The sequence below is a fragment of the Beauveria bassiana genome (assembly GCF_000280675.1).
Source record: "Beauveria bassiana ARSEF 2860 unplaced genomic scaffold BBA_S00005, whole genome shotgun sequence".
NCBI classification, from domain to species: Eukaryota; Fungi; Ascomycota; class Sordariomycetes; order Hypocreales; family Cordycipitaceae; genus Beauveria; species Beauveria bassiana.
In genome coordinates this window covers 72,160-84,489 of record NW_007930840.1, presented here as the reverse complement: position 1 = coordinate 84,489, position 12,330 = coordinate 72,160, and the positions used below count along the sequence as shown (strand labels likewise).

The 12,330-nt window shown below is 53.4% G+C and overlaps 4 protein-coding genes across 4 annotated transcripts; 2 read left to right on the top strand and 2 right to left on the bottom strand.

Moving 5' to 3' along the window:
• Positions 1 to 914: 914 nt before the first annotated feature.
• On the top strand, positions 915 to 2,901 carry BBA_02330 (tyrosine protein kinase of the MAP kinase kinase family; the record flags this gene model as incomplete). The annotated part of the gene is made up of 2 exons (XM_008597427.1): positions 915 to 2,423; positions 2,485 to 2,901. 2 exons carry the CDS (start codon positions 915 to 917, stop codon positions 2,899 to 2,901), a joined length of 1,926 nt encoding a protein of 641 aa, XP_008595649.1.
• Positions 2,902 to 3,701: 800 nt separating this feature from the next.
• On the bottom strand, positions 3,702 to 4,859 carry BBA_02329 (SUR7 protein; the record flags this gene model as incomplete). Its single annotated transcript, XM_008597426.1, has 3 exons — positions 3,702 to 3,945; positions 4,065 to 4,542; positions 4,850 to 4,859. 3 exons carry the CDS (start codon positions 4,857 to 4,859, stop codon positions 3,702 to 3,704), a joined length of 732 nt encoding a protein of 243 aa, XP_008595648.1.
• A 3,364-nt stretch (positions 4,860 to 8,223) lies between these two features.
• Positions 8,224 to 9,213, top strand: BBA_02328 (octanoyltransferase-like protein; the record flags this gene model as incomplete). The annotated part of the gene is made up of 1 exon (XM_008597425.1): positions 8,224 to 9,213. The coding sequence occupies one exon, from the start codon at positions 8,224 to 8,226 to the stop codon at positions 9,211 to 9,213; it is 990 nt and encodes a 329-aa protein (XP_008595647.1).
• Positions 9,214 to 9,746: 533 nt separating this feature from the next.
• On the bottom strand, positions 9,747 to 10,184 carry BBA_02327 (uncharacterized protein; the record flags this gene model as incomplete). The annotated part of the gene is made up of 1 exon (XM_008597424.1): positions 9,747 to 10,184. One exon carries the CDS (start codon positions 10,182 to 10,184, stop codon positions 9,747 to 9,749), a length of 438 nt encoding a protein of 145 aa, XP_008595646.1.
• Between the last annotated feature and the right edge of the window lie 2,146 nt (positions 10,185 to 12,330).

Here is a 12,330-nt window from a genome sequence, read left to right as displayed (position 1 = left end):
GACAGGTTGTGTCAGTGTCAGCCATTGCATGGATCGTCGTTGAGCAGCCGCGTTTGATAAGCAGCGTTTCAAGAGTCGGTTGCCAAATACATTTGCCAATTTGCTAGGTAACAGAATTTCGCATTATTAGTTACAATGTAAACACGTAAGCACGTAAACACGTAAACACCCCTTTTCCTCCTTTGCTGCTTGCTTGCATAAATACTTGCCTGCCCAGGCACAAACCCAACTAACGTTGACTACCTAGTAAATACTCCACTGCGCCCAATGCTCCAGAAGCGCCCCTCCTCCCTCCCCAAGAAAAGCCCCTCATCAATGAGATAGCCAATAGGACAAGGCGTCAATTCATGGAAGCAAAGCCCATTCTTTTGTTTTTTAATTACTTTTTATTTTCTTCTCGATACTCTTGGTCTTTTTTCCCTGTTTGAATCCCCTCTCTTCTTTCCATTTCCACAATCCACCTACGTCAGGTACCCGACATCCGTGAACAGCAGTCAACATAGCCCAAAAACGCCGATTTCCCGTCCCAGCCGAGACGACGACTGAGAAAATTTTATTCCCATTGCTGCCCAGAGCGCACTCCTAGAGGCCCAACTCAATCAGTGCGACCCCGGCTCATATACCGCATCCCACCTCTCTGGCCACAGCGTCCCACGATACGGGTCGATCGCACCATCCCTTCGAGCTTCTTCACCCATCATAAGAAACAATTACAGTCGCCATCGCAAACTTCATTACCGCATGCCGCCGCGCTAGCTAACGGAGGACTCTGTGCCCTCCTCGCTCTCTCTCATCCTCTGCTCAACTGAGTCTGCGGTTCTGCGCGAACCCCGCATTCGCGCTCGCCGCTCTCCCGCAGCCTAACGGCATACAAAGACACAAGAGTAATACGTTACAAAAGAACTCGAAACCTCATGTCAGACCCTCAAGAAACGGCCCGGCCGTCGACCGAAGATCAAGTCTCCGAACTGCCTTCTCAAGATCAAATATTCGCCAAGGACAGCAGCGCAAACGCCGCCTTCCCCAAGCGAGTCCCCTCTCTACGGTCTGTCTCGGACCCCCCGGGCCGCAACCCCAACTCGACGGCGCGCGGTCTTCTCGACGATGCTCGAAACCCTGCGCGAATCGGCGCTCCTGCTGGCGGCCCCCTCGCTGGACGAATGGGCGCGCTCAATGCCGATGTCTTGGCCAAGGCCCGGCGTCTGGCGCAGGACCGCATGAAGCTGGGCGGCTCCAACGCCAGCTCACCCGCCTCGCCGGGCCCCATGTCTCCCATGGGTGCGAGCCCCGACGACCTCGTCCCGCGCATGCCCTCGGGCATGGTCCGCCCCGGTCCCGTCAAGCATATCAACTCAGCCCCGGCTGTAACGCGGCCGTCCCTCATGGATCGCCGCGGCGCCGGACTCAAGCTCTCCGATATGAGCGCTGGCGGCGGTTCGTCTGCCAGCCCCGCACCCAGCATGCGACGCGCTGGCGCCCCAAAGCTGTCCGACATGGGCGGCTGTGCTCCCAGCAGCACGGGCTCAAGCACATCCACCCCTGGCTCGAAGCTTGATGACTTTAAGAAGTATATCGATGCAGAAAAGGGGTGGATCACCTTTGATGGCGCGGCAACGATTACCAAGTCTGGCGTCAACTTTGCTAATGGACAGACGTTCAAAATCTCGCTGGACGAGGTCGAAAGCGTAGGTGAGCTCGGAAAGGGCAACTACGGCACCGTCTACAAGGTTCGGCACACCAAGCGCAAGGCTCCACGCTTTGGACAAGGCCTGTCGGGTTTCAAGGCCCACCAGGCCCGCGATGAAGAGGCTGCCAACGATGAGTCCGGCGACGGCACTCCGGGCAAGCTTATGGCCATGAAGGAGATTCGGCTGGAGCTGGACGACGCCAAGTTTACGACGATCCTCAAAGAGCTTGTGATTCTTCACGAGTGTGTGTCACCATATATTATCGACTTTTACGGTGCTTTTTACCAAGAAGGCGCCGTCTACATGTGCATCGAGTACATGGACGGCGGCTCCATCGACAAGCTGTATCGCGGCGGCATTCCCGAGGGTGTTTTGCGCAAAATTACAAATGCGTCGGTCCATGGGCTCAAGTCCCTCAAGGACGACCACAACATTATCCACCGCGATGTCAAGCCTACCAACATCCTCGTCAACACGCGCGGGCAGGTCAAAATTTGCGACTTTGGCGTTAGCGGCAATCTGGTGGCGAGCATAGCCAAAACCAACATTGGCTGTCAGAGCTACATGGCGCCAGAGCGGATATCGGGCGGCGCGCTGGCGCAGTCGGGCAACCCGGATGGGTCGTACAGCGTGCAGAGCGACGTGTGGAGTCTTGGACTCACGATAATCGAATGTGCCATGGGGCGCTATCCTTATCCGCCCGAGGTTTCGTCGACGATTTTTGGACAGTTAAACGTGAGTCATGATCCCGGGACATAGTCCCTCTAGACAAGGACTATGCTGATACATTAACCAGGCTATTGTCGACGGCGAGCCGCCCACGCTTCCCGGAGAGGGCTACTCGGACACGGCGCACGACTTTGTCAAGGGCTGCACCAACAAGGTGCCGCTAAAGCGGCCGACGTACGCGGCCATGCTCAAGCACCCATGGCTCTCCTCGCTATCCAAACCTGTCACGATAGCAGAGGAGGCCGAGGAGGGTGAGGAGGCGGAGCAGGTGGCGGCGCAGGTCGGGCAGATGACGCTCAGCTCGGGCACGGACGACGACGAGGTTGCAGAATGGGTTCGGGGCGAGCTGCTGCGCAGGGCGACGGGGCAAGACGCCGCCGGCAATGACAAGACGCCGACGTCGCCGGCGCAAGGACGGCCGGCGCTGCACGCGGTACCGCTGACCAGCGTGAGTCCGCTGGGAAGCCCTGCGGCGAGCGAGTAAAAAGTCATGGTTTCAACCTTGGGGGTTTTCTATGCACTGGAAAGACGCATTTGAACTGGTTGCTTTCTGCCACATTGTTGTTGTTCATTCTAGCCACGGTTTTCTTTTTTTTTTTTCTTTCTCAGTGGTTTGTGTTGACGCCATTATTACCATGATGAATTTCCGTTGGCTTTATGGGGAAAGAAGGAGAGCAGAGTGGAAAGGATGTCGATGATAAACGCAGATATCCCTTTATATACATTTACACAAAATTCGAATCAATCATCTAAACGTCTGAATTTAACGCAGTAAACCGACATAAATTTAGAATGATGCAATAATATATTATAAAACCTCATGTTACATTGCAATTACCTCCTCTAGAACGTGTGCCTTTTCATGAGCATCGTCATACACAATCTCTCCTGTTGGTGACAATAAAGACTGTTTTCCCAAATTCAGCAGAAAAAGCTGCCATGAAAATATATCAACATGTTTCTGGTCCAAACGCCCCGGAAGGAAGTAGGTATTTGATTCGATCGTCTCTCTCGTATGTGCATTAATAAATGGAAGTAAGATTAAAGCGAGCAAGACCCCGTACATTTGCATTGGGATGCGTTAATCGATGATGGGGCTTCGCTCGTGGGTAAGGGTGGACATTGTCGTTCCATGTCTCTTTTGTCATGGCTTTTTTTTTCGTGATTGATGTGGTGACGTTGGTATCGTGGTGTTGACGTTCCCATCAAGCAGTGACCCTTTTGGGGAGAAGAAGAGGCAGCTTAGATGTTCCAGTCGATACAAGGTTTCGGCGGGCGAGGTATTTAGCTGTAGTCGTCCTTGACACGGCGGCCCTCGTAGCTGCGGTTGCTCTTGCGGCGCCAAAAGCGATTGCCACCAGTGCTACCGCTGGGCTGATTGCGGTCCTTCTTAATGCCGGCGGAGAAGACGACGACAGAAATCAGTAGGGCAGCAAAAGAGCCCCAGAGGAAACCAAAGCCATAGCGGCCGAGACGAGAGTCACGGTTGTCAGCAGAGAACTTCTTCTGAGCAAGGGCGTAGGTGGCACTGGAATCACATGTCAGTATTGGTTCTTGTTTCAGATGACGAGGTTTTGGTGCGAGGGCCAAGTTGTACAAGAACCGCACAAGAACCGCACGAAGGAGTTTAGGGGGGAAATGACATACGTGAGAAGCGATGAGCCGATAGCGTGGCAGAGCAGAGCAAAGAAGCTGACGAAGGTGGCAATAGCAGAGCCGAGGCGGCCGCAGCAGGCGAGAAAGCTGCTGAAAAAGGTGAGGGTGCCAAAGAAGAGGGCGAGCAGGAGAAAGACCCAGCCGAAGCGGGAGAGGAGGAAGAACTTGTTGCTGGAGCCCGAGTGAGAGCCGGCAAGACCCTGGGGAACGTTGGAGGCGTCACTATTCCAGGCATGGCCGAAGGGCAGGGCGGCCTTGGCACCACCGCAGTCGGTATTGCCTTCGCCACAGACGTAGAGGTAGGTCCACTGGGAGACGCTGCGAGCTCCGTCAATGCCCGACGTGTCAGCGCGGAGGAAGTAGGTTTTATCAAATGGGGTGACGGTCGTGACGCCGGCGAGGATAATGAAGAAGAGGAAGAGCAGCGAGACGCCCATGAGGACGAGGCCGACGAGGCCGAGGGGGGCGTCTGTCATGTGTTAGCGAATTGGCCATGGTTGCGACATGGAGAGAATATGCGGGTGCAGTGGAATCGGAGTGGCGGCGACTTAAAGCGCAGAGGATCGGGATAGCTGGATGAGCCGCATCTTTTGCAAAGGGTGTCGATTCTTTGTCGTCGTGACCATGGGACGGACCGCAGGCAGCCATAATTGCTTGCATGACCGCCAGCTACCCCAAGCTCTGGCGTCATAGGCGCAGGACAGTGCTTCGCGCGCGCGCGCTCGTTGTAGCATTGAAGGGGTGATGATGCTTGGTGAGGATCGTGTTCAACTTACTCTTTGCCATGTTTAATCGAGTGTAAAACGTCAACCAGTCAAGGTGTTGTGTTTCACGGATTCTAGCCGGATGTATGAATTGGTGGGAAAAGGCAAGGAGAGGAATGGCCCGGGAGAAGGAGGGTGAAGGCTTTGTTTTTGTACGAGCAGCACCTTGCTTGGGAGATTTGGCTCTGGCTGGGCCGCTGGGGCAAGCTGGAAGTTCCAGTGGCCACTTGGCTGCTGGGCAGCTTGTTTTAGCCAGTGGAGCCCTGGAGCTCCCGAGGGGGGGTGAGAATCTTGGTAGCGGAGCCGGGGTGGAAGTCCAGAAACAGCAGACATTTGATAATGAGAATAAGATTGTGCCAATTGCCCATGAACTTTGGTTTCTATCTTTTTTTCTTGAGCGTTTAGTCTTGCTGTATTGGCTGTATTGAGCTCGCTTTTGATGCATCCCTCTGCCGTCACATAGGTACGAAGCACAGCACCATGACAACCTGCAACTGCATTTCTGGTGCGCACGTCAAACACCAAGCCACACGATCGAGCTTGCATGAGCAGTCCCGCTAAACTTTAACGGGCACCATCAAGTGGGGCATGTGCTTCGATTTTCCTTGGTTTGGGCAGACTTGTCATTTTTACAAAGGAAAGAGCACCTCGGGAAGCTCCTTTTACAGGCGAGCTCCAGCACTCAACCACTGTAATTTTTCACATTGCAGCGCTATCACTTCTATCAGCACCCCCCTGAAAATCTTGCTGTGACGAGGCCCCAACTGCAGATGAGTGCAATTTCCAGCGCGGTCAGGCTTTCCTCGTCTCACTGTTGTCTGATTTGCGACCAATGCACCCGCGACAGACTGCGAAAGAAATATCTGCCAGTCTGTAGGCTGTTTGTCTTTTGCCAGACTCATAGTTGTGCCACATTCTTGGTGTCATTTTCTGTTTGATTACCGCCAATTGTGATGCACCTCCGACACTGGTCTCGCTAAGCCGCAAGCATCTGCTTTTTTTTTTAACCTTTTGGAGTGACCCTGTGGTGTGGAGCGCCTGATGACGACACCAGAGCCGCAGCAAGCCCAGCTGTTGACAACTGCCAACGTAGTACCGACTGGTAGCAACCCCATTCATTTTCTTCACCATTTTCATTGCGCTCCAGCTGCCGCGACCGAGCTGGAGAAAAATAAGCTGTGCTTGTCCAAGCTACTGGTAGCTGCTGTGGTAACCATCGACTTGGCTTTCGCCGTGCTTTTTGCCTCGACCGTCAAAGGGGTTCAATTCAGCCAGAGCATGTCCATTTTTCGAGCGACTTTGTCAATCACGTTACACCTGTTCATTGAGAAATAAATCAAACGGCCTATTCCACCATCAGTAGCTCACCATCAACAACGGCGCTGGCCATGCCTCGGGAAAGCCCAGCAATTTGACTAGCGCCAAAGCTAGCCTGAGCTATTGGCGCCCGCTGTTCCGGTGATGTCATAGAGTCTTGTCTCGTTGCTCAACTGCAGCCGTCTTTATTCACCGTCCCAGTACCATTCAGCTCTCGTTGTTATCGTGCCAAGCTTGCCCAGCCAAATCGTTCGTCACCCCTGTTCTTGTTTGAGCTGCTGCGTCTGTGGTCGGTAACGGCGACGGCGACGATGTCTCGAGAAGCCCAGTTCGGCTTCTACGTACAGAGAAAATGACAATTACAAAACCAAATCTACAATAACAGCGCTGCTCCAATTTATTGATGCAGCTCTCGGTAACTCCATCTTACATCATGGCCCGTCAGCTAAACCTCCTTTCGAATCTCAACGAGATTGACATAATTAGTAACTTTCCGACGTGTTGGAACTCACGCCATGGCACACAAGTTCGCTTGTACCATTTTCGACCTGCACGGTTCCTCGCCCATCCCGCGATGGTCTCCTCCCCAGCTGGCATCACAAGGCGGCTTGCGTAGCCCATCCGCCGGTCCTAGCCACACCATACACGTACACCGCTCACAACGTGGCATCACCTTATTTTAGCATAGTCGTACATATGCCCCAACTTCTCTCATCAACTAAATACAAGACATGCAAGTGCCGGTAGTCAAGCCACAATCTGTAGCAGTCCATCGCAGCTGAGCCACCGCCCACACATGCAGCTCCCCATCGTGGCCCAAATCCGCCCCAAACGCCCCTCCAACGTCTCCTCCAGTCCTTCTCCCACAAAAATCAAAAAGTGACCGTACTTTTTCAAGGACCCATAATAAATAATAGAGCAAAAAGAAAGAAAGAGTGCCCAGCAATTTGTCGTCATGCATCGAGGCACAGCACCACCTGCTCTCACCCCCGGAAAACGTCACCACTGGGTTCCGCCGCTACGGCACTCGCGGCCGAATTTAGCCTCGCATGGTGTTCTTGGCGGCCTACATTTTCCGTGGTTCTTTCTTTTGTGTCGATATTCATGTGTCTGCAAATTGGTACTTCGAAGACACTAGAATTCGATGAGGAGTCCTATTTTATTTTCGCTGCTAACGTAGCTGTAAAATGGCAGTCTCTCAGACACTAAGCTGAAACCTTGTACAGAATCTACGAGACCAACGTATGACGTCGTCCTGCACTATTACTAGGCTACGTCCATGCCCTACTAGGAGTTTGCAGCAGAAACGTTAAAAAGGTTCAAACAAGCTCCATCTGTCCTGTTTGAACCGTTTTGCCAATGGTGCGGCATGCGCGCAGCCCAAACCTTTCTTGGCTCGTCGCATTTCCCCTCCCAAACCATCGGACTCGGCGCACCCGAGCCAACAAGCTTGATGTCATGGATTCGTCGACGATTCGCTCCTATTGCTGCTTTCCCGCTGCCAGACAGAGGGAGACCCTGATGCCAGACCCATTGTCCCGGGTCCAGATCATCATTGACTGCGTCAGATGCTGGCGTAGAGAGAAGTGCGCCAAATGCGCCACATGCGTCTGGTCGCCAGATCTTGCAGTTGGTCTCTCGATTTCTGGTAGACTAAGAGGAAGAGGGGAAGGAATCTGTACCGTGAATTCACGTAGCCCGACAACCCGACTGATTACAATCGGAAACCCCCACGTTGGTAGACAGTCTGGTGGTACAGCACTCAAGGTCAGTCAGTACACAGCAACCAGAGCCCCGACTCTTACAGTTGCACGTATCGCAACACGCATGCGAAATCGGCAATTACAATCAAGTCGACACTTAATTAAGATAAACATGCTTATAATAGTAAGACATGCTTTTCTTGCCCAAAACATGAACTATCACAGTAGGGATGCAGGAAATTGAGCCGCATCATCCCGGCTCCGTAGCTTGGCCCCCAGCGGCGGCCGCAACCACCAAAAAAAAATCCGGTAGCCCAGTCCCACGTCCACGATTTCCAATTACCGTCTTCCGCCTCAACACAAGCCATGAAGCCAGCGCAACGGCTGCTTCCACGCAGTAGCCGCAGCAGCAGCACGCTTCTATCCCGTCTACATCTCACTCCTGCTACGCATCATACCGCCGTCGCTCTCACCCCGATTCTGCACGTCGCGCGGCGGTCCCTCCACCTCTTGCAGCACCACCACCTCACACCCTCCTCGCCGACCGATGCGCCTTTTGTGCGCTATGACGACGCCGCCGTCCTGCAGGACGAGCACCGCGCGCGCTTCCTCGCCTGGAAAGCCGGCGCTGCCGCCTCATACGAATCACCACAGCAACAGCAGGTGGATGCGCCGCGGCCGCAGCTCCTGAGCTTCCAAACGCAGCCGACCTACACCCTCGGCCGGCGGCAAGATGCGCTGACCCCTTCGCAGGCGGCGCGCCTTGCCCAGCCGCTACACGTGTCTCTGCCGCGTGACGGTAGCGGCATAGGCAGGAACAGCCAGCTGTACACGCCGCAGGTGCGCCAGACGAGCCGCGGCGGGCTCACAACGTACCACGGCCCGGGACAGCTGGTGCTCTGGCCGGTGCTGGACATGCACTCGCCGCTGCACGCGCGCTTCGGCGTGGCGTCGTACGCGCGGCTGCTCGAGGAGACGACGCGCAGCGTGCTTGCGGATCAGTTCGGCGTCGCCACGTACACGAATCAAGAGGAGCCGGGCGTGTGGGCGGGGACAGCCGCGGAGGTGTCTGCGGGCCGGGAGGAGCGCAAGATTGCGGCGCTGGGCGTGCACCATAGACGGTACGTGACGGCGCTGGGCGTCGCGCTGAATGTTAATGTACCGACGAGCGGCGACGACGAGGGCAGGAATCCGTGGGCGCGGTTCGTGCCGTGCGGGCTGCAGGGCAAAAAGGTGACTTCGGTGGCTGCGGAGACGGGGAGGGAGGACGAGGACGAGGGGTGGGACATGGAGAGGTTGGCGGAGGAGTGGGCGGCGAGGTTTGAGGAGGGCTTGATTCGGGGCGAGGGATCATGAGGATGGGGAACTGCATTGTAGCGGCGAGCGTTGAGGATGTCGGGGAGGTTTTTACATTACAATCGTGAGATACCCAGATGATAGGCGTGTATAGCATACTTGCAGCATTTACGCATCAGGCAACGCAGAGTTCAGCACAGCTTTTATTGTGTCATACCTTGAACTAGAACATTACATCCCCTCTAGGCAGTGAGGGGCCGGCTTCGGACGTGCTGAATTTGATCACTAACCATTTGCGAAATCAAAGTCGGGACAAGGCTCATCAGGTTCTCACATAGAACGCGCGATATTCTCTGTTCCATTCTCAAGCGGGTTACGCCGCACATGCTCTCCTAGATGGAAATGCGTCCATCAGTTTCAGAAGTATGTTGAATCACCGAGACATTACAAGTCAACCAACATCAAGATGTGTCCCAACAACGAAGCAACAGCTTCCAACTATCTTGTCCTTGCAAAGCTCTTCTCAGTCCTCGTCGCCGTCGCACTCAGATCCCTGGAGTACCTGTTTACCCATAGACCCAGAGATGCGAAGCTTATGCGCGAAACACTGAGCCCAGACTATCGATATCCCAAGCTGCGCGCCCAGTGAATCCAAGCAAGGTCCCATTACCAACATTCTGCTCGGTTGGTTTACCGCCGTTTCCTCCTGCGACAAACACATCCGTCTTTGTAGTGATGCGAATGTTGTCGATACGATCGCCAGAGTTCAAGGTCATTGTAACAACACTGTTGGGGCCCAGTGTGAATTCTTGGCGACCTTCAACACCTTCACCAAATTTCTGACTTTCCGAGCCGTCAGACCATACAACCTGGATCCCTCTGATGACCGTGGGTCCGTTCTTGCTGCCAGTCCAGGTACGAAGTCTTTTGACTGTGTGTCCTTGTTTCAGGAGAGAAAAAGGCGTACCACCGGTACCACCAACTTCAGGGTTGTCGATAACGCCATCGGGCTGCTTAGACAGAGTGTCCATGGTTGAATATTATTTCAAGGGAAGACGGGAGTGAGGAAGAAGAAAGTGAAAATAGTTTGATAACCCTGGGAATCTCTTGCAGGAATAGCAGCTTCATTTATAGTAGATTTCATGGCTCAAATTACAATTCATCTTCGCAATGGCCGGCAAGCATGGCTGAGCCTCACCGCCGTGATCCCTACTCCGTACATTGCATGAGATCTACAACCTCGCTATCCACAGCTTGCGAGATGCTGAAAGTTTGTGCATCTCATGCACGAAGTAAGTTTCCCCGCTCCGTCTGGCATTGATTGACTGCGTTGCTTTTGCAACAAATGAGACGAGAAGCGCCTGAACCCTGCTGCACTAGAAAGTACAGATGAATGAAGGGGAGAGAGAAAACGACAACAAAAATATTTCGCTTCTAAAAGGGTACGCGATGAGATAGACTGGAACAGCTTTTCGCGGCTGGTAGCAAGTACTTGGAAGCGTCGAAGAGCTACAATACCACAGTACCCAATAGGCTGGACAAGACAATGATATGAGCCGCAATTCCAGCGGCTTCTGCATGCCCATATTGTTATGATTTACGTGTATTCGGGAGGTTTAAATGACGGGCCATCTGTGATGCAGTGCAGTGCCGAACTCTTTGCAGCAGAAAAGCTCGGCAGCCAGCCAGCCACAACTCCAAGACACGAGCTTCAAGACAGACGGTTTTGTATGAAGATTGCCAGTGCGTACAAATGTCTCGCGGAAGCAGACAAAGCTTTCTTACAATGTACTGGTATGCTGTAGCCGCCGAAAAGCCACCAAGCACGTCAGCCAGTCTGTTCCGCCCCCATATTGGAAGGGGGTTGGGGGGCGGCCGCGGGAGAGAGACAACACCTGCGGGATCCCGGATCTAGAAAGACCCCTCCGTGCCCTCGTACAAATGAAGCATACCCTGAAATGTTTCCGCTACCCCATTTCACCTGGCTTCGATTTTTCTGCTGAAGCCAAAGATCAACGCCGGGTCCGCCAGAAGAAACATCAGCCAGCCACATATAAGAATTGTTTCAAATGCAGGTCATGGCTGTTTACTGTCGCGTACTTGAGCCTAGCCTTAGCTCTTTGACCATAGCACAAGGCCTGATAAAAATTGAGACGCGAAAATAGAAGGACGCCCCGTAAAGCACCAAGTATGTCAGAGACCTCTGTGGTCTCCTCGTAAATATGACGGACTCGAAGATCTGCCTCACTCAAAAGGCTGCGAAGAAGTTCTTGGTCGTGAAGCCAGGCCACATCCTCGGCAGCCTCACCTCGACAGTCAAGCGTGCACTAAATAAAAGAAACATTGCTAGGACATGTACCAATATGCATCGCAGACATATGCTGGCCGAAAGCACCAATGCACCCGTTTTCCTCGGAACTTTACAGATCCGAGACGCAGCTTGAGAGCACGTTATTTATCAAACAATATTGGCTCAGAAGGGATCAATGATCCGTTGACGAGCTTTATGCAGAATTCCGCAACTCATTTTGAAGCGCCTTTCCACAGCCTGCAAGTCCGACCACAATTCTCCATCTTGCTTCTTCGCGGGACGTTTTGATGCTGGAAGTGGGAGTGCGAAGAATTGACAACTAGCTCATACCATGATTTCATTACTAATATATGGAGAGTGATTTGAAAGAATCTATCGCGTTGTATAACATATCTGTAAACCCATCACGACTGTGTAACCGCTTTTGTTAGCTGACGTTCTTCTTAGCGCTGGTTGCTTCATCTACCGCGACATTAAGGGTTGTCATCAAAACCCCGCAACTGATCGCACGGGAAGCGGCTCTACGGATGTACAAGAGACAATGGACGAGGCGCAGAACGCTTGCGAATACACCATTGCTAAACATGTGTCACCGGTTGGGGCGTAGGCTCCCCTGTGGCCCTACGACTACTAGAATTCTAGGTAGTTTTACGTCGCACTGGCTAGAAGATGCTTGTAAATAATTTTACTTGATTCCACGGGAACCTCGAGAATTTCGAGGTCCGGGTCTTGTAAATATTACATGGTAGTCCCAGTGTTGAATCGTTGCGACCCTGGCTTCGCTTTACACCCCACGAGATGCCCGCCCTCTGAAAGAGACTCGGGCTGGTAGGAGGGCATGAAGGATTACCAGGCACTCGGTGGAC